General features: G+C 44.5%; 2 protein-coding genes across 6 annotated transcripts in view; both read right to left on the reverse strand.

The window, feature by feature from the left end:
• Positions 1–5,382, reverse strand: part of ATAT1 (alpha tubulin acetyltransferase 1) — a 30,811-nt gene extending 25,429 nt beyond the window's left edge. For all 5 annotated transcript variants that reach the window (XM_039341866.1, XM_039341868.1, XM_039341867.1 and 2 more), the window contains exons 1-4: positions 5,238–5,382; positions 3,044–3,104; positions 1,521–1,612; positions 546–606 (exon numbers count right to left, since the gene is read on the reverse strand). In XM_039341866.1, coding sequence (XP_039197800.1) covers positions 546–606; positions 1,521–1,612; positions 3,044–3,104; positions 5,238–5,347 — 324 coding nt within the window. In that variant the 5' untranslated portion in view covers positions 5,348–5,382. The remainder of the gene's footprint in view (positions 1–545; positions 607–1,520; positions 1,613–3,043; positions 3,105–5,237) is intronic.
• Positions 5,383–10,010: 4,628 nt separating this feature from the next.
• Positions 10,011–27,652, reverse strand: MRPS18B (mitochondrial ribosomal protein S18B). The gene is made up of 7 exons (XM_039341879.1): positions 27,517–27,652; positions 20,948–21,098; positions 14,387–14,484; positions 13,168–13,236; positions 12,681–12,747; positions 10,660–10,719; positions 10,011–10,244 (listed from the first exon to the last, which is right to left on the reverse strand). The coding sequence occupies exons 1-7, from the start codon at positions 27,634–27,636 to the stop codon at positions 10,030–10,032; spliced, it is 780 nt and encodes a 259-aa protein (XP_039197813.1). The 5' UTR covers positions 27,637–27,652; the 3' UTR covers positions 10,011–10,029.
• Positions 27,653–27,910: the final 258 nt, after the last annotated feature.

Raw genomic sequence — 27,910 nt, forward strand, 5'->3', positions numbered from 1 at the left:
AATAGCAGATTATTAAAGGGGGGGAGGATTTATTCTGCAAACAAGAAAAGGATTATTTCACCTTCTGTGCCTCAAGTTAGAGCAAACACAGTAACTGCAGCCAAATCAGTACAAGAATGACTCCATAACATACTACTGTAAGGTTCATTTTTAAAAAAGCATTTCAGCTGTTCTTCAGTGATTTCAAACAAACACTACAGTATTCACCAAGATACATTATTTGATTTTTTTTATTGTTGGAATTAGTTTAAGCATAACAGGAAGCAATGGCTCAGTGAATGAACTGCAACAAACCCATAAACCAGGGGTGTCAAACAAATAGAGATTTTATGCTTTGAGAGTACGCCTCAAATACACCAGTGTGGAAAATATACTAATATAATTTAAAACTTTTTGGATCATAAGGATGGAAGGGATCTTGGAGATCTACTAATTTAACTTCCCAATCAGAATTTGCACTGATGCTGTTCGGGAACCAAGCATCCTTTTCTACTAGGGGCAAACATTCCATGTATCAAGGGTGATTTGTTTTCTGGTGTACTTACCAATACAAAGAGTTTTTTGTAACCAACTTTGAGGAAGCCAATTATAATCCCTTTCCCAGTCCTGAAATCAGTTAAAAAAAAAAGTCAGAAAGCTTTATTTTATGTATTTATCGATCAAATTTATATAGGTGCCCATCTTACAAAAAGTGAGATTTTCTTCAGAGAAAGATTAAAAGCAGTAAATAATCAGCAAACATTCTGTAGAATATCTATCTAGATCTGCTAAATTTACATTAAACTTGACCAAAGATTGATCCTAACACAAAGGATTGTGACAACACCAGTTTGTCAAAAGCACTTTGGCATATAGCTAGGGTAAAGCATGATACTGCAATGGGCACTGATATAGGGAGTACCACTGCAGCTGAACAAATTGGAGAAGCTGCAATGCAACTAAGCACAGCAGTATTCTTTGCAATATCATGCTTCATTCTAGTGATGACAAAAATATTCAAGAAATTCAGATTAGATATATAGCAGATGCTCCCTTCACAAAAGTATCCTTTGGCTGCCATGCAACTCTATATGCCAAGGCATCTTGTAGTACCTTGCACCTTTAAAATGATAAATGAATTCATGTGGATTTAAGCTATATAATCAAAGAGGATTCTACCAACTGTGAGCTTCTATAAGCAAAATGAGCCAAAACAAGAGTGAGTTTTGACAGCATTCCCATTTTGTCTTCATAAGCCTGACAAAATTTTCTCAGAAAAACCTGTTTTACTACTCAAAGCTTATGAGTTTGCTGACCCACAATTTGAAAAGCTCTGCTCTATGCATTTATCTGGAAATCTAAAAACTAAGCAAACGTTACTTCCAAAAAGGCAGACTATATATAGCAGGGATCTTCAAAATTGGCCCTTTTATGACTTGTGGACTTCACTCCCAGAATTCCTCAGCCAGCAAGTCATAAAAAGGCCAAGTTTGAAGACCCCTGCTATATAGAATCCAAATTCTTTTTGCTATGACACTCACATTTTTGCTTCACTGTCTTTCAGGATGTAGAGCACATGGTGGTTGGTTTGCATCCGTGAGGCACTGGTGATTGGAGCTGGCAGATTCTGGGCCTGAAATCAAGATTTGAGTTTCAGTCAGAATGATGGAAGAGGGTAGGATGGAAGAGAAGATGCAACTATATGATGGGCATCTGCAATAATGCTTAGAGAGAAGAATATACTCTTTGCCTCCCATATTCATCATCTCCTCATTTAGCCTGCGTATCCTGGGATCTATACACCAATCACAGCACCCTGAACCAAGAGGAATGCAGATAGCTCTCAACTTGCAGCCATTCATTTAGTGACCGTTCAGTTACAATGGCAATGAAAAAAGTGATTTACAACCATTTTGCACACTTACAACCATTGCCTCCCCATGGTCACAGGATCAGAATTTGGATGTTTGGCAACTAGTCCGTCATTATGATGGTTGCAGTGTCATGGGATCAAGGGATCACTTTTTGCAACCTTCTGACAAGCAAAGTCAATGGGGAAGCCAGATTTACTTAACAACCATGATATTAACTTAACAACTGCAGTGACTCACTTAACAACTACGACAAGAAAGATCATAAAATGGGACAAACTCACTTAACAACTGTCTCAGCAATATAAATTTTGGGCCCAATTGTGCTCATGTGAAGGACTTCCTGTATGTGAAACTAGGCTGAAACTGCTCTAACTCAGTGGTTCTCAACCTTTTTAATGCCGCGACTCCCAACTGGTCGTAGGTCGAGGACTACTCAACCAGTCATAAGTCGAGGACTACTCAACTGGTGCAGCACCGTTTGCAGAATGGGACTTTTGGCGGGCTCAGAAGGGCAGAGACAGCCTGGACAATTCCTATTGGCTTTTGAAAGCCAATAGAATTAGACTCTATTCAAGAGAGTCTATTCTATTGGCTTTCAAAAGCCAATAGAATAAAAGGGAGTAGCACACCTAAGGAAAAGGGGGAAAAAATGGAAGACTGTGTTGTTTGGTGACCCCCGTGAAATGGTCGTTCGACCCCAAATGGGGTTCCAACCCACAGGTTGAGAACCACTGCTCTAACTAAAGATTAAGAGGCCTGTAAGTAGAGAAGATAAAAATCCAGAAATCCTCTGGGGGAGGTAGATGAAAAGGAAACAAGTCATTAAGGAAATATAGGAAAAAATGTCATCTCAACTGGAAAAAGGAAATTGGGCATGAGCACGTGGAAAAAATGCTAACTTTGGGAAATAAAAAGTCCTGAAGCCTGACTATTTCTTAAGTTGTTTTTGGATCCAGATGTGGCAGCTTCCTAGTTCAAAAGGATGTGGGTGTTAATTGTCTCTTAATGTTTGGACCAGATGAGCAGGATCACATATGGCAAAGCAATAGCACCTCCTTGATTCTAAACTTTGATTGGATTTGTACTCTAGCTCAATCAGTGAGATTATTTAGAAAATTCAGTCCAATAGTTTGCCGCTATCTCTACTTCTTCCAAAAGTATAACTGAGTCTTTAACAAACACTAACCTACCTTGGCAGAGGCTTTGCCCATCTCATCTATGATCTTCATGAGTTGTTGCTGCATATCAACTCTGGTAAAACAAAACATGGAGTAACAATCGGAAAGGCAAAAATAAAACAAGAACACAATAGTTGTCCACTTTTTTAAAAATGGATAATTTGATGCATCAGAGATACAATACAATCCAGGACTGATTTCTATATATACAGTGTGTGTGTGTGGGGGGGGCATTTTTGGATTCAACACAAGATGGCTTCAAGTGATTGTCCTATCTGACACATGAGCTGAGTTTATGTACCACAGCAAACCAGAATTCATATACAGTTATAGATATATAACCAAAAAACCCAAGCAAGTTAATTTCTTATTAAGACTGGTGGAAAAGGGGATTTTAACCTCTGAATCCTTCTTCCTTTACCAGCAGCACTGAACTGCAAACATACTTATCTTGTGCAATATTTTGCTGGGGTGGAAGAGGAGGAGGTTCTAGCTTAGTTTTAAAGATACAACATATCAAGTTAAAGTTGAGCTGGAAGTTTAAGCCATAGGACAGTGATGGCGAACCTTTTAGAGACCGAGTGCCCAAACTGCAACCCAAAACCCACTTCTTTATCGCCAGGTGCCAGGTGGACTGTGGCCCACTGAATGGGCATGGCTGTGGGATCATGGCAGATTGGGTGGGTGTGGCCAAGATGGGCATAATCATCTCAATATTGCTTGTGGGGAGGGACACCTGTGGGGGCCAGGAAGGGTTGGGGGAGATCCAGGAGGTTTCTGGCAGGTGGGGCAGTGGGCAGGAGGCTCGTCTTGCAGGATGAGGCGAGGCAAGGCAGGGCAGGGGTGTCACTGTCGAAGGGCAAGGTGAGGCAGGGACTGGGGCAGCTGCTGCCTGACACCATCGGCCCCTGCACACAGAGCCAGCAAGAGCACAGGTGCTGGATGCATCCAGCCATGTGGGACCTTGGCTAGTTAGTGGGCGGCTGGTTGAACAGAGATGGTTGCCATCTCCGGGGCATGACCTGCGTGCCCACAGAGAGGGCTCTGAGTGCCGCCTCTGGCACGTGTGCCATAGGTTCGCCATCACTGACATAGGAGTATCCAATGCTTTTTTTGTAAAAAAAAAAAAAAGAAAAAAAAAGTGCTGGAACTCACACGTCATACAACCCGCCTTGCCTACCCTACAAGGTTCCATCCAAAAAAGGTGCCGGATCTCCATTCTGGGCGTTCTATGACAGAAAAAGCCCTGGGAATATCTATAAGGTGTGAAATAGATCTATCTATGTAGTCCTTAGTGGGTGTAGCGGTTAAGACATCAGTCTGGAATCCAGAAGCCTGTGAGTTCTACTCCCACCTGAGGAACAAAGCCAACCAGGTGACCTTGAGCCAGTCGCGCTCTCTCAACCCTAGGAAGAAGGCAGGAATGGCAAACCACTTCTGACATCCTATTGAGAAAACTGCAGGGACTTATCCAGGCAAAGGCCAGGAATCAACAAAGCCTCCAAGGCAAACACACACACCAATGTGGTCCTCAAAGACCCATCATTTTGATGGTGCAGAATCAATCAATCAATAATAAAAACACAGTGCGGAGACAGTTCCAAATCCTTTATTTTCCGTCCAATAACTCTTTCATTCATGCATCTCTATTTTTCTATGGGTGCCTCGGAGCACCGGAAGGATACCGGGGGTGGGGGAGATATCGCCATGGGACCCCAACAGACTGCACCCACCCACTCCCCTTTCTATTCATCTACCTTTCCACTGATGAGCTAGTTCTACGTTTAGCCAGTTTAACCTTTGCTCTACAACAGATCGCTGTGCTCTCTCTCTCTCTCTCTCTCTCTCTCTCTCTCTGTGTGTGTGTGTGTATGTGTGTGTTCCCCCCCAATTTTTTATGTTTCAGTCTATGACCCTCCCTCGCCCTCCTGAACCCGAAACTGCCTTCAGTGGCCTGTTTAGTGAGTGGCGGCAGCAGAGCGCCCTCCCTTCCCGCTCGCTCCCCCCCCCCTCCGGCCTCCGAAGGCCGCCCAGCTGCTGCCCGGGCTCTTTGTAAGCCAGGCTCCGCTCGAGACAGCCGGGGAGAGCGGAGGAAGGCGTGACACGCGCGCCGGCGAGACAGGAGAGCCGGGGCTTCCCATGATGCCCCGGGACAATGCTTAGGAATGCAAAGCATTCTCGGAGGCTGCATTGCCGCCAATATTACCTATGAGACGCGCCGAGCCCGGCTCCCTTTCTGCCCGACGGCTGCAAGTGCTGATCCACCGTCGCGATCCGCTCGCCGAAGAGCAGGTCCAAGTCGAAAGGGAACTCCATACTTTCGGCATCCGGGTCCCTTTCTTTCTTCTATGTCGGGGGGGGGGGGAGGGTGGGGTGTTGTTACCCGGACTTCCGCCTAACAACGCAGGCCCGGCCGTCTCGGAGCGACGTCCCGCGCTCGGCTCCGCCGTTAGCAACCGGACCGCCAAACTCGCCTAGCAACAGGCTCGCTCCAGCGACCGCGCCTCTCCGCCTCGCCTGGAGGGCGATCGCGCGCGCGCGCACACGTGTTCACAGTGGGGCTTCGAAGGCAGTTAGCAGGCGGGAGGGGGAAGGGAGGGGGGGTTGCGTGGAACCCGGGGAGCTTCGGAACGGCGGTTGGCTTGATTGTTAAAAATCGGTGCAAGTTTCGAAGGCAGCCAGGAGTGGAATCGGAAAGAGAATGGAGCGCAGCAGTGATGGGGGAGGGGAGAATGAGCCGGCTCAATTCTATACATTGAGCGGTAAAAGAATATTGATAGTAGCGGTTTTATGCCACCCCCTCTTCTTAACGTTTTTTTTAAAAGTGAAGGTTTCATTGACGCGGTTTGAATGCATTTTCCTTTGTTTCTGTATCTCTCAATTCCAGACTGCGGACAGCCACGCCCACAACGCTTGTCAGCGTTCCATTGAAAGTTCAATTCGTCGCTTAGCGAAATAATGAGCCGTTTTCTTCATTTCTAGCCCGCCTTTATTTTTTTACAAATAACTCAAGTGGGTGAAAGTATATAATACTTCTTTTCCTCCCCGACGACAACCCTGTGAGGTGGGTTGGGCAGAGAGAGAGCAACTGGTCCAAAGTCAACAGCTGCTTTCATGCCAAAGAAACCTCTTTTTAATAAAAGATTAGAGCTCACAACCACTTGGTGTCTAGCCTGGTGCTTTAATCCCTATACCAGGGGCAGGCAACCTTGGCTCTTTTATGACTCGTGGACTTCAACTCCCAGAATTCCTGAGCCAGCCATGCTGAGGGGAAAGGGAGAGATTTCCAAGCCGAGCCATGCTGGCTCAGGAATTCTGGGAGTTGAAGCCCATGAGTCATAAAAGAACCAAGGTTGCCTACCCCTGCGCTATACCAATCTGGCTCAACACTAACATACTTCCCAAATGGAGGAGGATTCCAAAGAAGAGAGCCAGTTATGGAGTCGTTATCATATGCCCATGGTGACGAACCTATGGCACGTGTGCTACAGGTGGCACGCAGAGCCCTCTCTATGGGCACGCGTGCTGTCACCCCAGTCCTAGGCCTTCAGCTGGGTTTTATAAAACCTTTTCGCTTTAAGCCTCCGCCACCGTGTGCAAAAAAAAAAAAAGGTTTAATCAATCAATTTCAACTTGGGGGGGGGCGGGGGGGAGGAGATCTCACAAAGTTGGAATTGATTGATTGAACTTTTTAGTCCCACCCAGTCTGCTGTTACCACCACAGCCACGCCCACCCAATGGGCCATGCCCACACAATGGGCCACACCCACCCAGCACCCGACGATACATAAGTGAGTTTGGGGTTGCAGTTTGGGCACTCAGTCTTTAAAAGGTTCACCACCACTGCCATATGCATTCCACTTTGGCGTAAGCTGCTTCGATGTTTATCCATTTAAACCACCAACTGATCTGTCTTGGTTAAGTCTCAGTCGTCCTTTCCTCTTACATGTATCTAAAATTGCAGGGTGAGCAATGTTAGACATTTGCCTGAGAAATTGCAGGGGTCAGATAATCACTGAGGAAGTCAGCTCTTAGTTGGAAAGACTAATGTTTAAATAATTGCCATCAATTTAATGTTTAAATTGGATTCACCGGCAGCCGTACTCAGCTTGTGGTCCTCAATGGAACCGCATCTACATGGAGGTGTTAATTCTAGGATGTATTTTAATTCCTTGCTTGCTCCCGTCTTATAGCGATGATTCGGAGAATCTCAGAAAGTACAGCCCAATTAACAGCAAAACATGAAACAATGTTAGCCTTATGGGAATATAAAATGGTACCTTCAAGAGATCCGGAATCAGAGGTAGAATAATGGAAGTTTAAGCTGGAAAACCTCCAAAGGGGGGAGTAAAGTGGGAAAGAAATAAAATAACATAGAATAAAGAAGAATAAAGTAAAATAATAATAATAATGAAAAATCACTAAAAGCAAAAATCATGTGTCTGCATAATCTCTGAAAGAAAGCTGTGTTAGCCAAAAGCTGTATTAACAGTATGTGAATGACCTAATGCATATTTAGAAACATTGTATAAAAGTAAAAACTGCCTTCATTGTATTCCCATGAGAAATGGACCTAACGTGTGAGAAACTATCTGAATGTTACACAAAGTAGATTCCATATACAATGTAAGATTCCATCTATGCCTCCTTTGTTCCTGAGAAAAAGAAACCTATAAAGCTTTAGTTTAGACCCTCCCCCTTGTTCAGAAATTTGTTGATTGTTAAATCACTTCTGAACCTTTTGCACAAAAATAAAAATCTCTCTTTCACCCTTGGAATTTCGTAAAAGTCCTTTATTTTTTTAAGGCTTTATTTTTCCACAAGAGAGGGACGTGTGTAATGGGGTGCCTCAGAGCTCTGTTCTGGGCTCAGTGCTCTTCAACATCTTCATCAACAATTTGGACAAGGGGATAGAGGGGGAACTCATCAACTTTGCAGATGACACCAAGCTGGCAGGAATAGCCAACACTCCAGAAGACAGGCTTAAGATACAGGAGGATCTTGACAGACTTGAACATTGAGTGCTATTTAACAAAATGAAATTCAATGGTGAAAAAAGTAAGGCAAGAAAAACCAAATGCACAGGTATAGTATAGGACTAGTGTCCCAGCAGGCGGCTTGCAGACGCAATCACGCTGCCATCAATGTTGACAACAGCCATAGATCCCCATGACTTGGTGATTTGGTTCAATTCTTTTTTGAAGTCAGCCAAGCTAGCAATTCATCTTGTGGCAGTGAATTTCAAAGCTGAATTTTGCTTCAAATAAAAACAATTTTTTTTTAGTCTGTCCTGATTCTTCCAGGATTCCGTCTCATTGGGATTCTAGTGACTGCTTAGTCTAGAATAGAATAGAGCTGGAAGGGACCTTGGAGGTCTTCTAGTCCAGCCCCCTGCTCGAGCAGGAGAACCTATACCGTCTCAGACAGGTGAGTCTAGTATTGTCAAAAGGGCAAAATAGTTTCTCGTCTACTTTATCCCCACCATGCATAATTTGGTAAACCTCAAATCTCCTCATCCAACTTCCTTCTAGGCCAAAAAGGCCACATGTTCCAACCTTTCCTTATCAGGAAGCCACTCCAGCCCTTTGGTCATCCTAGTTGCCTTCCTCTGAACTTTGTCTAGCTCCTGTTTGAGGTATGGTGGCCAGAACTATGCACAATATTCTAGATATGGTTATAAAAATGAGTTATCTTTAGGGATTAGGACAGTGATGGCGAAACTTTTAGATACCGAGTGCCCAAACTGCAACCCAAAACCCACTTATTTATCACCAGGTGCCAGGTGGGCATGGCCCACTAGATGAGCATGGCTGTGGTGGTCATGGCAGATTGGGTGGGTGATGCCTGTGGGGGGTGGACAGGGTTGGGGGAGATCCAGGGGGTCTCTGGTAGGTGGGGCGGTAGGTAAGAGGCTCGTCCTGCAGGGTGAGGCATGGCAGGGTGGAGGTGCCATTGCCATGGGGCAAGGCAAGGGGCGGCGGCTGCCTGACACCATCGGCCCCCGCACACAGAGGCCAGCGAGCGCATGTGGGGCAACAGTGTCTGTCAGCAGCCACAGTCTGCTGGCCTCTTGACCAGCGCACTCTGGAGCTCTGCAGCCCACAGCCAGCAGTTCAAAGAAGCCACCTCTGAGATGGATGGCCAGCTGACAGCTGAGGTGGCGATGCAGTGAGTCGTGCCTGGGAAAAGGAGAGCATGCAAGGCCAGGAGGGACGGGATGGGAGGGAGGGGAACCAGCCATGCCAGGATGCATCCGGCCACGTGGGACCTTGGCTAGTTAGCAAGCGGCTGGTTGAAGAGGGACGGCTGCCATCTCCGGGGCAGGGTGCGTGTGCCCACAGAAAGGGCTCTGAGTGCTGCCTCTGGCATGCATGCCATAGATTCGCCACCACTGGATTAGGATAATTGCATCTATTTTTTAACACCATTTATTATTCCTAACATGCTACTGGCCTTTTCTTTTTACAATAGATGCACATTGTCAAGCACCTTCATTAAACTCAGCATTTTTACAAATGGCTAAAATTGCAAATATTGGTTGGATTCAAAATAATTGCCCCAGAAAGTTATCTTGAAAGTTCTGTATTGTCTCTAATTTGGAGATCCCTGTCCCAAGCATAGTGTGGGGTGGGATGAGCAAACCTGTTTAGGGTTTGTATGAATGCAGCCAACAGTCTATTTAACAAAATCATGATTTATTGTAAAATAAAGATTCCCATCACACATCACATAGCTTTTCAATGGATTTTTTTTGTTTGTTTTACCCTTGCCCTACCCTCCCTCCTTCACCTGCCCCATTCAGTCAAATGTTTCCAGCAAAGTTCAATCACCAGAATCATCAATAACCCCATTCAATTTACTGACACTGGAAGTTCCTTCTGGAGGAAATAATAGACAGCAGCTCTCTAACAGCTGAACTATATACTTCAGAGGATTTTTAAGGATCAATTACAGGCTTCACTGGGAATGTTATAATTACTTTTTTTTTTTGGCTTGGTTTATGAAAGGTTGCTCTCTTCTTTCAGATAATCCTTGTAAATCCTCCTGAAGAGTTTAATTTTTTTCTCGGGAGGCTGTTGCCAGTCATACCAAGGATACCATGATGTCTTGCTACACAGAGCTGGGGATGGAGGAGTCTTGGAAACAGCTGGATGTTGGTTGCTCCAATCCACATGTTGGAAGGCGATCAAGGGAGTGCTAACTGTTAGAAGTCCTAACAAAGGAGGCACAAGACAAAACAGATCAGAATGAAGACAATGATTGATCTGGTTCACACCTTCTAACAGAAGATTGGGGGAGGGGCCTGGCTTAGCATATCTTATGACTTGAGTGAACTTATAAACCATGGCATAGGGTAGATAACATATGGATCATATGGGTGGGAGAAAGCAGGCAGCATCCTATCTATAACCTCCAAAACACTCCCAAGACCGTGCTGCTGAAATTTGGCAGCAAAATGGCAAATGGTCTGGTGAAAGTAAAATAGTAAAAATGGGTGTGCAAGCCTTCTGTGAGCCACTCCCATACTCACCCCTGATGCTCTAAACACTCAAAGACATATCATACAAGCACTTGCCACCTTCCACTGAACTCTGCCTTATTTTCCAGTCCCAATTTATGCTACTCACCACTGTCTTGAGCTTGATCAACAGCTTTGACTAGCGCCTTATACTTATTCGCACACAGGCCTATGAAGCAAGAAAAAATGTGTTTCCAAGACTTAATAGGAGATCATTACGGCAGGCAAAACAAAAAACAACTGTACCTAAAATACAGTTAGTCCTCATTTAGCAACATCAACTCAGCAACTTCCTGTACTGCTGATAAATCCCTGGCCTAGCCTGCTTTGTGCACACTTGCTCAAATCAACAGGACAAGTACATTATATGTTCAAAAGGTTACATAAATACTGTGTAAATTCTGGACTGATTTGTATCCAGGGACTTGATTATGTGTAACACATGTCTGGTGGTTTTGAACTTAGGTCCTCAGATGTACTAAAATGCTGTCACTCCAAAGCCCTGGCATCTTGCCTGAAGAGCAGCAAACCAACTGTTACATTGTCTAAAACAGTGGTTCTCAACCTTTTTAATGCCACGACCCCCAACCAGTCGTAAGTCGAGGACTAAACCGGTCGTAAGTCGAGGACTACCCAACCGGTCATAAGTCGAGGACTTTCCCTGCCCGGGAGCGCCGCGCATGCGTAGTGCCGCCCCCTGCGCCAGCCAAGGCGTAGCTGGCAAGTGGCAGAGACGGAGCAGGCCGACCACCAGCTGGCCCAGCCCAAGGGAGGTAAGGCACCCGTCGGAAAAGGGGAAAAAATGGCGGACAGCCTTGCTTGGCGACCCCCGTGAAATGGTCGATCGACCCCAAATGGGGTCACGACCCATAGGTTGAGAACCGCTGGTCTAAAATAAGATTTTGGAAAATACTGTGGTTGCTGGAAATGAATGCAAATCTGGTCAGCAATAACATTGTGTATGGAATAGGGGGAGAGCACAATTAACAAGAATAGTTACACAAATCAAGTGAGAGAGATGAAGGGGGGAGAGGAAGAGAGAGAGAGAATATACCTAGGACAGGGAATTAATTAGAGCAGGCATGAAATGCAATAGCTCACGGGTTGGCAACCCACGGCTCTGGAGCAGCATGTGGCTCTTTGAGCCTTCTCCTGCAGCTCCCAGCCTCCTCTGCCATTTGGAGAGAGAGAGAGGGGGGGGGGAGGGAGGGAGAGAGAGAGAGAGACAGATACAGAAGCACTTGTGTTTCCCTTCTCTCCCTCCCTCTCCCTCTCTCTCTCTCTCTCTCTGTGTGTGTGTGTGTGTGTGTGTGTGTGTGTGTGTAAAAAAGAGATTGGCCTCACGCTGTTCCGAAGAGTTGACAAGCTTATTGGGCGGGGCTCCTCCCTTGGCTGCATCTCTGCAGGAAGCAGGAAGGCCAGGAGACAGCCAGCCTAATAATATGTATTAGCTTGTTGGAGAAGAGCCTGAAGCCAGCTTGCCAGGTGAGCAGAAGATTGGAGAGAGGGAGAGGGGGAGAAAGAGGGGGGAGAGAGAGGAAAGAAAGAGAGGAAAGAGAGAGAGGGAGAGGAAAGAGGGAAAGGTGAGGAAGAAAGAGAAAGAGGGAGAGGAAAGCACGAGAGAAAAGAAAGGGAAAGGAAAGAGAAAGAGAGGGAGAGGAAAGAGAAAGAGGAAAGAAAGGGAGAGGAGAGAGGGAGAGAAAGGGAAAGAGGGGAGGAGGAAAGAGAACGGGAGAGGAAAGCGAGAGGGAGAGAGGAAAGAGGGGAAAGGGAGAGGAAAGAGAAAAGAGGGAGAGGAAAGAAAGGAAAGGAAGAGGAGAGGGAGAAAGAGGGAAAGGGGAGAGGAGAAAGAGGAGAGGAAAGAGAAAGAAAAGAAAGAGAAATAGGGAGAGGAAAGAGAAAGAGAGAGAGGAAAGAGAGAAAAAGAGGAGAGAGAGAGAGAGAGAGAGAGAGAGAACTCATGCACAGCAGCCTCTATTTCTTTTTAATTAAACTCTTCAATCAAGGTCCCCACCCCTTGCGTGCGCGCACAAGTTTTGCGGCTCCAAGTGTTTTCTTTTCTTTGGGAAACCGGTCCAAGTGGCTCTTTCGAGTGTTTAAGGTTGCAGACCCCTGCAATAGCTGCTTTACCTGTACGGGCTGGATCAAGGATGATATTTGAGTGGGGGCAGATAAACTGTTCAAGAAGCTTCACATTCTGTAAGATGAAAGAGCATGCCCAATTTTACTCATCGGTTAGAAAAGGAAACATGGCTTATACGACGACTGCAACTGTTTTTATTCATTAAATTCCTAATTGTTTTGTTGCTGCCCGAATACAACTGGTGGCTAGACCAGAATTGTTTCTGCACTGGCATCGGTCTTTCAAACTTCCCGTTAAAAGTTCACCCAATTAGCTTGTGGTGCCATGGCAATTGTTTTCCATTAACATTTCAACACTGCCCTTATAGTTTTTATGTCCAACTGCTCCAGAACTGTCTACATTTTATATTGTGTATATTATTTGTAACATCCTTTTTCTACGTTTAATCTATGGAACAAGTTCACATCTCTGCTCAGGTAATTTCAGTATATTTAAACAAAAAATATAAGAAAAAAAAAATTCCACGACTCTTACCCTATAATCCAAAAAAAGATGTTGATCTCTACAGATGGGACAGGGATTCCCACAAACATGACTTCCTCTCTGTAAGTACAGAACAAAACAATTTATTGTGTAAAAAATTGAGAGAAGAAAATGCTACAAATGTCCCGTTCATCACAGATTACTTAAAATAATGTGCTTGTTGCTAGGCACCTACTCTAAGAAACGTTTAAACACCTAGAACAAGTTAAAGGGTCAGCAGGAAACTGGGAATGGTCTCAGGAGCAGAAATTGAAGGAACTGTAAATGTTTAGCCTAGAAGAGACCAAGGTGAAATTTTTAAGATACTGTACTATAATATCACATAATCTAAGATGAAGACTGATTCCCCTTGTCCCAGAATGCAGAATTATGGACTTGTTGTTTGTCCTTACTATAAACAACAAATCCATAATTCTGCATTTTGGGGCACGTCTCACCGAAGCATCAAGTAATTGGCTTGACAATAATTGGCCTCCCCATGGATTTATCCTGATAAGTTCAAGCAGAAACCAGACAGGACAAATTAATTAGGATTCCCACACTGAGGAGGAATTTGAACTCAATGCTCTTAGGAGCTCCTACAATGTTTAGAGTAAGAATCTGCCCCTCCCTTCCCCAAAACTCAGATTAGCTAATTCAAAGAGAAAAAAAACTGGTTCATTCCAGGAGCAAACCATGTTCTACTGCATACAGTTAATAAAAATAACACACAATTGATCCCTTAAGCCTGAAATCCTCCAAGTACAAATTACAGATATGCTGCATCTTATCCAAGTGTCCGTACAATTTTTTTTTACACTACCTAACAAATTAAAGAGAGCCAGTTTGTTGAAAGCACCAGGCTAGAAACCAGGACACCATACGTTCTAGTCCTGCCTTAGGCATAAAAGCCAGCAATCGGCCCAACCAACATCAAAAGATTATTGCTTTGGAGAAAATAGGAATTCACCATCTTGAGTTATTTATAGAAAGAAAGAAAGAAAGAAAGAAAGAAAGAAAGAAAGAAAGAAAGAAAGAAAGAAAGAAAGAGGGAGAGAGGGAGAGAGAGAGAGAAGGAAGGAAGGAAGGAAGGAAGGAAGGAAGGAAGGAAGGAAGGAAGGAAGGAAGGAAGGAAGACGACAAAATACTGTAAGCATGATTTTTGCAACATTAGCAAATACTATGCTCAGTTCTCTGGGTTCATAAACCTACATAAACAGAATGTACTCACAATGCACATCTTCCGGGTTTTCTGTGGTGGAACCTGACCTTTGAAATTACGCCTGTATCCAAACCAGACGGGATTGTTGCCATATTTAGTTATGTATTCTAAAGGGAAAGGAAAAGAAAATTATGACCTGCGCCTAACATTTTACAAATGTGCTCAGTATGCAGATAGCAACAAGTCACCATCTCATATGCACCATCAACCCTTTGAAGTAGGTCAGGTCAGGAAACAGATACCTCAAGGATTCCAGGATTGCTATTTTATAGTTGTAAGGTATGATAACAGAAATCTTGAAAGCCCACGTGTGTCTCCCCTAGTCCCCTCTTCTACCAAACAGAATCAAGGCAAGTTATTTTAATTTTCTTTCTCATGCTTTCTTTCTCAGGACTAACTAATCCGAGCCGAGGTGGCGCAGCAGTTAGAGTGCAGTACTGCAGGCCACTTTAGCTGATTGTGTTCAGCAGGTCAGCGGTTCAAATCTCACCTCCAAGGTAGGTAAAATGAGGACCCAGATTGTTGGGGGCAATGTAAATATACATATACATTGCTTACTGGTGTACATCGCTTAGAGAGTGCTTGCACTTAAAGCAGTATATAAGTCTCATAAATAAATAAATAATCCAACTCTCAACTTCCCTTGCCTGTCAATTGTTTAACAATTAAGTTTGGTATTAACGCAGACTGTTGAAATGAAATGTATAGGAATTCAAGCTCATTAAAGGAAAGTATCTTAAATGGAAATAATAAAAAAGAAATGGAGTTCTACCCATTTATAACCAGACCTGATGTGATCTTATCTATCGTCCCAACTCTTGCGATCCTTGGATGAAACTAATTATCTGGACCCTTTTCAATCTGGTTTCAGGCCCGGCTACAGCACTGAGACGGCTTTGGTCGCACTGACCGATGACCTCTGGCGAGCCTGGGATAGGGGTTATTCCTCTATCCTGGTGCTTCTTGACCTCTCAGCGGCTTTCGATACCATCGACCATGGTATCCTTCTGCGTCGTCTCGGAGAGGTGGGGGTGGGCGGCACCGTATTGCGGTGGTTCTCCTCCTACCTCTCTGACAGGTCGCAGGCGGTGTTAGCGGGCAGACAGAGATCGACCCCTAGGCGCCTCGATCATGGGGTGCCTCAGGGCTCAGTCCTGTTCCCCCTCCTTTTTAACATCTACATGAAACCGCTGGGTGAGATCATTCGGCGACACGGGGTGAGGTATCATCAGTACGCAGATGATACCCAATTAATATCTCCACCCCGTGTCCTTTCAGTGAAGCAGTCGACGTGATGTGCCGGTGCCTGGAAGATGTGAGGGTCTGGATGGGGGGGAACAGGCTTAGACTCAACCCTGACAAGACCGAGTGGCTCTGGGTCTTGCCTCCCAAAGGCCAACTGGATGGTCCATCATTAGTCCTGGGGGGGGGGCAAATTTACCTCCCTCAGTGCAGGCATGCAACTTGGGTGTCCTCCTGGACTCACAGCTAAATTTGGAACAACATCTATTGGCTGTGGCCAGGGGGACCTTTGCACAGGTTCGCCTACTGCACCAGTTGCGGCCTTATTTGGACCGGGAAGCTTTACTCACAGTCACTCATGCCCTTGTCACCTCAAGACTGGATTACTGTAACGCGCTCTACATGGGGCTACCCTTGAAGGGCGTTCGGAGGCTGCAGTTGGTTCAGAACGCAGCCGCGAGAGCGATTGTGGGCGCGCCAAGGTATGCCCATGTGTCACCTATCCTCCGCGAGCTGCACTGGCTTCCTGTGGATCTCCGGACGCAATTCAAGGTGTTGGTTATCACCTTTAAAGCCCTTCATGGCATAGGGCCAGGTTACTTACAGGACCGCAGTCTGCCGCACAGTTCCCAGAGACCGGTGAGGTCCCATAGATTGGGCCTCCTTCAGGTCCCGTCGGCCAGACAATGTCGGCTGGCGGGCCCTCGGGGAAGGGCCTTTTCTGTGGTGGCTCCGACCTGGTGGAATCAACTTCCCCCCGAGGTTCGAACTACTCCCACCCTGCCGGCCTTTAAGAAAGCCGTTAAAACTCTGCTGTTCCGGCAGGCCTGGGGCTGATGTCCCCGGGGGGGGGGCGGGATATGATCGGACTCGCGGTATGACTGTATTATTTTATTGTTTTATGATTGTTTTAATTCTGTACACCGCCCTGAGTCCTTTGCGATTGGGCGGCATATAAATAAAATTAAATAAATAAATATGCATTGAAACATTTACATAAAAGGAGTGGCCAACACTGAAAAGACCACGGCTCGAGTTTACCAAATGAATCCATTTTATAGGTAATCCTGTATATCTAGTCTTCGTGATATTAGGGAATAGGAAACATTATATGAGGACAGGCAGCTTTTCTGGCTGTGTGACATGCTCACTATAGCAACAGAAGGAATTATTTTATACCAAACAAGACCACTTGCCCTCTTGGAGCTCCGCGGTCTTCTGATTAGCAGTTCAAAATATGATTACCATATTTTGAACTAGGCATAGGTCAGGGCTTTTCAACCTTTTCACCCATTGTACCACTTTTAGGATATGGCAATATCAGAGTACCACCAGTCGCCTAGCAAGGGGTCAAAAATTTGATGACCAAACAAAAAAAAGGGGGGGGGAGTGATAAAGTAAAGGTACTCCACGATTTACAACAGTTCACTTAGTGACTGTTCGAACTTACAATGGCATTGAAAAAAGTGGCCCCCAAGCCACAGCCGAGCAAGACACCTGCCTGCCCACCCGGCAGCACTCTTCCTCCTGTCTGAGGTTTCCATTGTTGTGAGCATTTCTGTTGAGGATTGGCAGCAGGGGTGAGGTGGGGGTGTTTGGTTTTTATTCGCCCCCCCCCCCCCAGTCTGCTGGGTGGTTGCAGCAGGTTTGGGTCACTTCACATGACCCTGGGACACTGTGACTGTCATAAATATGAATCAGTTGCCAAGCCTCTGAATGTAAATCACAAGACCCTGGAGATGCTGCAACATTTCAGCTGATTGGCTCTTCTTCTGGGCTCAGCAGAAGCACCAGGATCAGTGTTGCTTTCCAGCTGGAGCCTGGCGCTGATCCTGGTGCTTCCGCTCAGCCCTGACAGCCCTGCAGCTCCAACCATCTCTCACTCAGGCTTGTGCGGTGCTGCCATTGGTTCAGCTCATTCCCTTCCCCTGCTACAACTTTTCTAGGATGTTCGCGTACCACCTGCCAGGTGCCAATGTACCACAGGTGGTACCTGTACCACTGGTTGAAAAGCCCTGGCATAGGTTTTCCCTTTTTCCAGCCCCACCTGGAAGGAAGCCAAGGAGAAATGAATAGGCCCAGCCCAGAAAAGATGAAAGCAATCTAGGAAACTGGCAAAGTGAACTAGAACACTAGGAAAACATGCTGAAACTTCCTGAGGGTTTATTACATGACACAACTCTACATTTACCTACTTACTCACAATTGTGGGGCTTCCTAAGCCAAACAGAACACTCATATTGCAGGTAGTCTATGACAGGGCTTTTCAACCAGTGGTACAGGTACCACCTATGGTATATTGGCACCTGGCAGCTGGTACGTGACCATCCTAGTAAAAGTAGCGGGGAGGGGAATGAGCTGAACCGATGGCAGCATCGCACAAGCCTGAGCGAGAGATGGCTGGAACTGCAGGGCTGTCAGGGCTCAGTGGAGGTGCCAGGATCAGCGCCAGGCTCCACCTGGAACTCAGCACTGATCCTGGTGCTTCTGCTGAGCCCAGAAGAAGGGCCGATCAGCCTCTCCAGGGTCTTGTGATTTACATTCAGATGCTTGGCAACTGATTCATATTTATGACGGTCACAGTGTCCCAGGGTCATGTGAAGTGACCAAAACCTGCTGCAACCACCCAGCAGATGGGGGGAATAAAAACCAAACACCCCCCACCCCACCTCTGCTGCCAATCCTCAACAGAAATACTCACAACAATGAAAACCTCGGACAGGAGGAAGAGCGCCGCCAGGTGGACAGGCAGGTGTCTTGCTCGGCTATGGCTTGGGGGGCACTTTTTTCAGTGCCATTGTAACTTCGAACAGTCACTAAGCGAACTGTTGTAAGTCGAGGACTACCTGTACTTTACCACTTTTTTCCTTTCCTTTTTTTTTTTTGGGTCAAGTTTTTGACCCCTTGCTAGGCGACTGGTGGTACTCTGATACTGCCATATCCTAAAAGTGGTACAATGGGTGAAAAGGTTGAAAAGCCCTGGTCTATGACTTATAACTCTTCCTATAGTGACCGTTCAAAGTTAAAACTGCACAGATAAATGTGACGTATGGCTGTTTTTCACACTTCTGACCCGCTGCTGCATCCCCATGGTCATGTGATCAAAATCCACACACTTGGCAACTGGCATGTATTTATGACGGTTGCAATGTCCCAGGATCACGCGATCGTCATTTGTGACCTTCTGGCAAGCAAAGTCAATGGGGAAGCCAGATTCACTTAACAACCCTGTTACTAGCTTAACAACTGCTATGAATCACTTCACAACTGTGGCAAGAAAAGTCGTAAAATGGGGCAAAGCTCACTTAACAACTGTCCCGCTTAACAACAGATGTTAACAATCAGGTTACCAATTTACCAATTGCAACGGTTCCTTTAACAACCATGGCAAGAAAGGTCGAAAAATACCTATACTGTAGGAATGTGCAAAATGTTCTATAGTACGTATGAATTATTCCATTCATGGGATGACTGGCCAGTGATTCATATTCTAAGGCAGACATGTCAAACACAAGGCCTGGGAGCCGGATGCACCCCACAAAGTGATTTCATGTGCTCCCATGAAACCATTCTGGAAACAGTGAGGGAACGGCCCCTGCTGCCTTGGCCCTGGCCCAGGCTGGCTGGGAGCCAATGTACAATTTTGTGGTGGCCATCTATGCTGAAACGCGTTCAGTCTTAGCTCCACAAGGCTGTCTGGAACCAGCGAGGAACCAGCCCCTGCCACGTCGGCCCCACCCCCTGGGTGCATGCTGGGGAGGTGTCACCCTTTGTGAGGAATGAAGAAATGCACCATCGCTTGGAAGTGGCCAGCAAATGGCCCTCACCTACTTCACATATCCGGCTTAATGGGCTCTTGGGGAGGGCTTTCGGCAGGCAGCAGGGCGCTCTCCTCAGTGAGGCTCCTCCAGTGGACCATGCCTTGGCACTTGCCCTGGTCCCACCCCCTTCTCCCAGAGACCCTCAGATCTGTCCCACGCCTGCCCAGGCCCCCACAGGCACCCTTTACGCAAACAATGTAGAGCTGGCCATGCCCATCCAGTAGGCCACACCCACCCACTAGGCCGCACCCACCCTGGCCACACCCACATGCCCCCCCCAAGGGCAACCGCAATGCTGATGTGGCCCTCAATGAAATTCTAATGTTCTAATTCATCCTATAAAATCAACCAAGATCCTTCCGGATTTTTATCTGTGTAAAATCCAGAATAACCAAAAGGTACCAGGTTTTGTTTCTCCCACACTGAGCCTCACCCAAAAAGGTTCGACAAAACATCCAGATCAAAATGGCTCGTTCCAGATTCAAAATAAAACATGTTTTCTACATGGGTGCACTATCTACTTTAACACATTATCTCATCCTAAAAACGAAGAAATGTTCTTTAAATCAGAAAGTACGTGAATGAGCTTTGTACTCCCAGAAGATATTACGTATCCTGAGCCTTTGCCTCAAGAAAATTAAGGCAGCATAAATGATCCTTTCTCTCATTCACATTCTTTCTCTCTCTCAGGAAGAACGAGTATTTGGGCTCCTACCTCAGGCTAAGTGAGGAGTTTCGGCTTAGATGTGAACCCAGTTATTTATAGTGTTGCTATTCCAGATTGAAGAGTTTGTAGAAGCTAACTGGTGAGGACAAAGGTACAATTGCAGGGATCTTTAATTATAATGTTACTAAGTAGAAATAAGCACCTGTAACTATAATGGTTTCTGCTTGCTCATTTTCGTTTTTTTACGAAGGTAGTCCTTGACTTATGACTGTAAAGGAGTCTTCCTGTGAGAGTCATAATTTCTGACAGTCATAAAGCAGGTCATCATGTGACTGACTAAATTTTGTCTTTTTTGTACTGGTCATTTAAGTGAATCACTATGGTTGTTAAATGAATCTGCCATCTTTAAACAAATGCCATGGCTGTTGGGTGAAAAACACCAATTTTCAGTAAATATGTCACAAATCATGGTCAAGTGAATCTGGGACACTGCACAAGGCTATAAAATGCCAATCTGTGAGTGTCCAAAATGTGGTCATGTACCAGGCACAGTTGAGTGACGAGTTGTAAGTCAAGGACTACCTGTATTTCAATATCATATTGTGTGAGTACGTGTAACATAGTAAGAATTCCCATTGTCTATCTTCGTTATTGTAGACATTTTATAAACTCAGAGACGCTTATTTCCCACACTGTGGTAAGCCAGTTATTCAATCAGGGTTTGTTATGCAACCAAAATTAGCTAAATTTATATACAAAAACACCTACCAAATAAACTGCATTTTCCATCAGATTCTAGACCCACAGAAACTCTTCCCTTCTATCTCTATGCATGCCTACCTTCGCTCTCCAAGTATTTCCATGGCATTTCTTTGTAAGGTGAATCTCTCTCACGACCATCTGGCTTTGTGGATTCTTCTTCGTTGACTTCCGTGCAATACGTACGAAAGGCCAATTGCTCAGGTAGCAGGAGGGAAGTAGTGGGTATATGCTAGGAAACAAAGCAAGGGAAGGCAAGTACTAAATACAGATACCAGCATGGCTAGCAGTGACATAATAGGTCAGGGGTAGGCAACCTTGGCTCTTTTATGACTCATGGACTTCAGCTCCCAGAATTCCTGAGCCAGCATAAAAAAAGCAAGTTTTTAAAAAAAGCATTTTCAATCAGATATTCAGAAATTAAGAGCAGTGTCTCCAATGGATAGGCAACCAGTTACCCTCTAGCTAACTGCAGTAAAGGGATTATGAAAACTAAAACTCAAAATGCAAAGTTGTCTCTTCTTATGGTTCCTGTTGCCTTAATATCAATATTTTTTTTCCCCTTATTCACCTTTAAGAGTGATTGATTCCTCTTCGCTGTAATTGCTTTATTATCCAGGAAGCATGGAATTCTACAACTACAAGTTAGTATGGCGTAGTAATTAATGTGTAAGAGAGCACACAACCTACCTCCCAAATTCACTGACCACCAGGAAGTCGTATGGGACTCGTGACATCCTTATTAGGAATCATGAGTTCTTTGATATTCTGAACCTGGTTGTTTTCTTGCAGACGTTTCATTACCCAACTAGGTAACATCATCAGTGCTAAAAGGATTAACATCAGATAAACAAAAAAGCAGAAAATAATCAAGGAACTACCAAAATGGCAAGGTAAACTACTGTATTCAGGGAGCACTGGATTTGCTCTCTTTTTATATACTGCTGGCTTGCCCTATCAATGTTGATGGGAGTGTTCTTGGGGGTTCCTTGACAGGGCAAGACACTGGTAATTAAAGAGAAAGCAAACCCACTCCCTTCTAGTTACCTAGATGGATAATGCAACTTTTGCAGGAAAACAACCAAGCTCAGAGAGTACCAAGGACCCTGCAGTTTAACCCTGAGATACAAATAGTCTCTTTTATTAGGAATCACCAGAAATAGTGTACATAGTATAATCAGTTTCAGTCAATGTTCTAAGTGACTAAGACAATGGTGGCGAACCTATGGCATGAGTGCCAGAGACAGCACTCAGAGCCCTCTCTGTGGGCACACGCACCATCACCCCAGTCCTAGGCATTCAGCTGGGTTTTATAAAACCTTTTCGCTTTTAGACCTCCACCATGTGCAAAAAAAAAAAAAAGGTTCAATCAGTCAATTTCAACTTTTTGTGGGAAAAAAAAAAGATCTTGCAAAGTTGGAATTGATTGATTGAACTTTTTAGTCCCACCCAGTCTGCCATTACCACAGCAGCCATGCCCACCCAATGGGCCACGCTCACCCAATGGGCCACACTCGACAATGCGTAAGTAGGTTTTGGATTGCAGTTTGGGCACTCAGTCTCTAAAAGGTTCGCCATCACTGGACTAAGACATAGCTTGAGATCACATATACAAGGAAATTATCCCCAAATTACTCCTTTCCTGCTAGATAGGGGGAAAAAAGTCTTTTTAAAATGAGAATAGCAGCTGGGAATGAAGGCTAAGAAATAAGCGTGTTCAGTCTCTTCAACAGTCTCAGAATAAATCCCCATTGATCTGAAAGGGAAGCCTTTAAATAAAATGTATGGTCAGAAATGGCGCTACCAGATTCCTCCTGATTATTATTATTATTATTTTTGCTTATTATAGGCCAGTGATGGCGAACCTTTTAGAGGCCGAGTGCCCAAACTCCAACCCAAAACCTACTTATGTGTCGTCGCGTGCCGGGTGGGCGTGGCCCATTGGGTGGGCGAGGCTGCGTTGGTAACAGCAGACTGGGTGGGACTAAAAGATTCAATCAATCAATTCCAACTTTGCGAGATCTTTTTTTTCCGTGAGAAGTTGAAATTGATTGATTGATTGAACCTTTGTTTTTTTGCACACGGTAGCGGAGGCCTAAAGTGAAAAGGTTTTATAAAACCCAGCTGAAGGCCTAGGACTGGGGCGATGGCCCACGTGTCCATAGAGAGGCCTCTGCATGCCACCTGTGGCACGCGTGCCATAGGTTCGCCACGTCCTCTTTCAGAAAAACTCTCTGAAAGACAGATACAGTATGTGTTTATGTCATCTTTGTTTCTGGTTTTATTCTCTCTGTGCAAGCTCAGTAACTTTTTTTTTTTTTTGAATTGGAAACAGACCAATCCCTTTATATTTTTCTATAGGAAAATGGAACATTTTTATATTTTTATTGCTTTGCTACTGAATGTTTTGCAGGGGATTATTTTAAGCTAAAAAAGGGATTTTTAAAAAACATTTTTTTTTCTCTTGAGGAAGTATTGATTCTACAGTTAGTCACACACCTCAATTCTATCCAGCCTTTCAGCCCTGCAAGGTAGTTTAGAGAGGAAACAAAATCATGAGTAACGCTACTACCCTTAATATAAAGATACTATGACAAAATCTTGGAAGTCTGAAAGGTCTTCTCCTCTGCCTTGCCTTTACTTTCCACAGAACTAGGGAGGATCCCTTCTGAGACTTTTACCCCACGCACATTCCTCCTTTTGACTCAGACCATTTGTGATCTAGGCTGAACTCCAAAGGTTATTCTCACGCCCCATATCCAATCACTATAAAATTATTCATTTTTTTTTTAAATTTGCTAGTAATGGCAGGAGGGTAGTAGGGGTGATAAATATACATCAGTATGATAAATCTTCAGTCAGTTAAAAATACAATACAATGGAAACTAATTGAATAGAAAAAAATACAGATGGTGAGAGTCAGAAAGAGATAACATTAAGGAAGTAAGATAACCATATAGGCAAAAATAGCTGGGTCTGAGAAAGGAAGAGGAAAGTCACAAAATAGATAGTTTTTTTTAAAGGAAATGGCTAGCCAGAAAGGAAGGTTGAATGGAGAACAGGAAAAGAACTTATTGTTTAATGAGGGGACATAAATATATCTGAGTTTAAAATAACCATAAGAAAATAATTTTTCTTATTCTTATTGTATATGTGAATATGATTTAGTATGTTATCAGGAAATGTGTATAGGCGGACGGAAAGAGTGTAATCTCATACTACCTCAGCCAATGGGGAAAGAGGAGGGCTGTAGCGGCCGGTTATAGGGATGAATAAAAGAAGGAGATATTTTGGGTTAAAACTTTGGAGAGAACCAAGCTTTGATAGCTTCTCTCCCCGCTTATTGCAATAAACGAAACAAAAGGCCTTCATTGTGTCTTGGCTGGTTATTGGTCAGGCGAGCTTGCCTCTGGTCATGAAGGAAAGTAGCCAGGAGCACATAACAGGGGCCTTATCTTTCTCACACACTGGGGTTAGAGAAGAGGAGGGTGTGACAGCTGAGAAGTCCCCTAGCCTAGAAGATAGTGATACAAGTGAGAACTACTGTACCAACAGGCAGAGGGCTAGAGAGTGGAGGCCTAGAGAGCTTCTATAAGAGGAAGTGAGAAAGTTCCATTCAGCCACACAAGTACAACAGGGCAATTTTCAAGCAATCCAATGTTATTCAGAGTTGGGCATAACCATAACTAGCCAATTTCAGCCCAATTCTATACATACCTATGGAGTTCTTGGTGTCTCTGTGAGCTTGGCTGTTGCTGGCAAGTATTTCATTACCAACTAAATAACTGCATCCCTGTATATTGGGTTTGCTCCCTGAATACAGTTGTTTACCCTGCTATGGTGGTAGTTCCTTGATTATTTTCAGCGTGTTTATCTGATGTTAATCCCTGCTTATATAGGAGTTGGCTACTGGATAGGATGTGTTCTGGTCTGTTTGTTTCCTTCTTAGCTTTTTATTGTCCCTTTTTGTGTGTAAATATGGTTCATTTCTATGTGTCTACTAAGGGCTGATTTATCTGAACGCCAAGCTTCCAGGTATTCCTTTGAACTTTTGGATTTAGCTTGGTCTAGTATGCTCACAGAGACTTAGTTTGGTCTAACAGTTAAGGCAGGGCTTTTCAACCTTTTCACCCATTGTACCACTTTTAGGATATGGCAACATCCGAGTACCACCAGTCACCTAGCAAGGGGTCAAAAACTTGATGAACCAAAAAAAAAAAAAGGAAAAAAGTGATAAAGAATCGATTTACAGCAGTTCACTTAGTGACTGTTCGAAGTTACAATGGCACTGAAAAAGTGCCCAAGCCACAGCCGAGCAAGACATCTGCCTGCCCACCCGGTGGCTCTCTTCCTCCTGTCCGAGGTTTTCATTGCTGTGAGCATTTCTATTGAGGATTGGCAGCGGAGGTGGGGTGGGGGGTGTTTGGTTTTTATTTCTCCCCCCCAGTCTGCTGGGTGGTTGCAGCAGGTTTTGGACACTTCACATGACCCTGGGACACTGTGATCCTCATTTAATATGAATCAGTTGCCAAGCATCTGAATGTAAATCACAAGACCCTGGAGATGTTGAAACATTCCAGCTGATCGGCCCTTCTTCTGGGCTCAGCAGAAGCGTCAGGATCGTGCTGCTTTCCAGCTGATTGGTGCTTCTTCAGGGCTCAGCAGAAGCACCAGGATCAGCGCCGAGCTCCAGCCGGAGCATGGCGCTGATCCTGGTGCTTCCACTGAGCCCTGGCAGCCCCGAAGAAGCGCCGATCAGCTGGAAAGCGGCACTGATCCAGGCGCTTCCGCTGAGCCCTGACAGCCCTGCAGCTCCAGCCATCTCTCGCTCAGGCTTGTGCGGTGCTGCCACCAGTTCAGCTCATTCCCCTCCTTTGCTACCACTTTTCTAGGATGGTCGTGTACCACCTGCCAGGTGCCAATGTACCACAGGTGGTACCTGTACCACTGGTTGAAAAGCCCTGAGTTAAGGCACTGGTGTCAAACTCGCCCCGTCATGTGACATGTTGCGACTTTTTTTGCATTGCCGGAGCTGGGATGGGCGCACCCTCCGTATGATGCAGCCGGCCCATGGGCCGGCAGTTTGACACCAAGTTAAGGCATCAGGAGATCACGAGTTCTAATCCCGCCTTGGACAAATCTAACTGTATAACCTTGGGCCATTTTCTCCCAATCTTAAGAAACAAGCAGTGGCAACCCATTTCTGAAAAACCTCCCCCCCCCTCCAAAACTTGTCCAAGCAGTATCCAAGAATCAGACACTACTGAAGGGACAGGAAAAAAAGGACGCTCAGTTTCCCAGTTGAAACTATGATTGTCCATCTGTTGCAAGATTGAGTTTTCATCATGTCTTATGTTAGTTGGTGTTTATGCACTCTGCTACTCTTCTGCCTATCTGTCCTACATAGCGGCTGCATTCCTTACGCTTTATGTTGTTGATGCCTCAAGACAACAAAACTTACAATTGGTACTATTTATAAAATAAGTTGTTAAGCAACCTGTGAATCTCTATATTTACAGGTAGTCAGGTTAATGACTTTAATTAAAATCTGTAATATACAGATACAACTTTCCCAACACTGAGGAACCATAGCCTATAAATATTAGGAGAGAAGACTTAAGCAATGAGATTTAAACTGGGATCTTGATTGTTCCCATTTAATGTGCTACTTTCTCCTCTTACTCATGGGGAGGGGGCGCATTTGACGTTCATAAGCAATATTACAATGAGACAAGAATCCCAGATCTAAAGGACAGTTAAAGCAGTCCTCTGAGGATCACAGCTTCCCAACTTGTCACTCAAAAGGACAATGGAGGAAATTTATGCTGTAACTATGGTACCATGGGTTTTCTATTGTACTGTGGAACATGTGCATATTTATAAGAATCTAGACAATTTAAAAATGTAGGCTTTAGGAACAAAGCAAAACTGTGTAGCTTATTTCAATAAACATAGGCTAGAAAAAAAGCAGGGATTCTCTAGAAAAAAGACCTTTTAAACAGCATGACATAGCCAATATATCTGCTCTAGCATGAACATTAGACCATTTATTCTTATAGAACACAAAACAAGCCATGGAAATTACAGTTCTTTTACACAAAGGGGAATGACCATTATGAGAAAAAGGAAGAAAGAAAAACAAAAAGTTCTAGAAATAGCAGAGTGCACAAAGTCTAAACGGGGGTCCCCCAAACTCTTCAGCTCATTGATCCTTTCATGAAGTTTCAGACTGTCCATCTGTCCACTAAATATTTATAATCTGAAAATAATTGAATAAATACTACGTTAATAGTACTTAATTGTTAAATTAATACCTTGCTAATAACGTACTTAGTAACTGCGAATAATAACATCGACCCTCGGGGGTCAATACTGATCACCTTGGGAATCCTACACTAAGCCTTATGCAAGACATAATGGATTAGATAGTAAGTTCTATACTTACTATCTTACGAGTAAACTTTAGAGAATACTTCATATAATTTATACTAAGAGATAATATGGCTAAATCCTCAGGCAAACTAACGATAATGTAAAATAAAAATACACCATGGATTTTTTGTTAAAAAAACCCCACTAAAGCTACTTGTTAAAAATATTAATCTATCCCTTATGAATCTAACCATTAAAAAACACAAATGTCTTCTTACCCGTAGCCCGCAAAATCTATTAAAAGGCACACGGGCCGCTAAAAACCCCATGTTCCCACACAGCAACATGGCTCCATTGGAGGCTGCCATCTTGCGCGGAGCACAAATACCGTTGCGCATGCGCCATTGTGCCTCAATTTTTTTTTTCCAAGGTCACCTGAGGCACTTCCTCCCGCCCCGATTTCAAGGACACGTCATTTTAGTTATCTCCACTTAACTGCAGGAGAAGCAATCACCCATCTATTGTAAACAAATCTCACCATATATTTAAATATATTTTTATTTTTTGCTTCGATATCTTTTGCCATGGTTGATTCGCCCAATTAATCCCTCCCTCTCCCACCTAAAACCGCACCGGAAGCGCTGGTCCTAACTGCGCATGAGCAGAATTGAT

Source organism: Crotalus tigris, unplaced genomic scaffold (assembly GCF_016545835.1).
Source record: "Crotalus tigris isolate CLP2741 ecotype Arizona unplaced genomic scaffold, ASM1654583v1 scf7180000017773.841730, whole genome shotgun sequence".
NCBI lineage: Eukaryota > Metazoa > Chordata > Lepidosauria > Squamata > Viperidae > Crotalus > Crotalus tigris.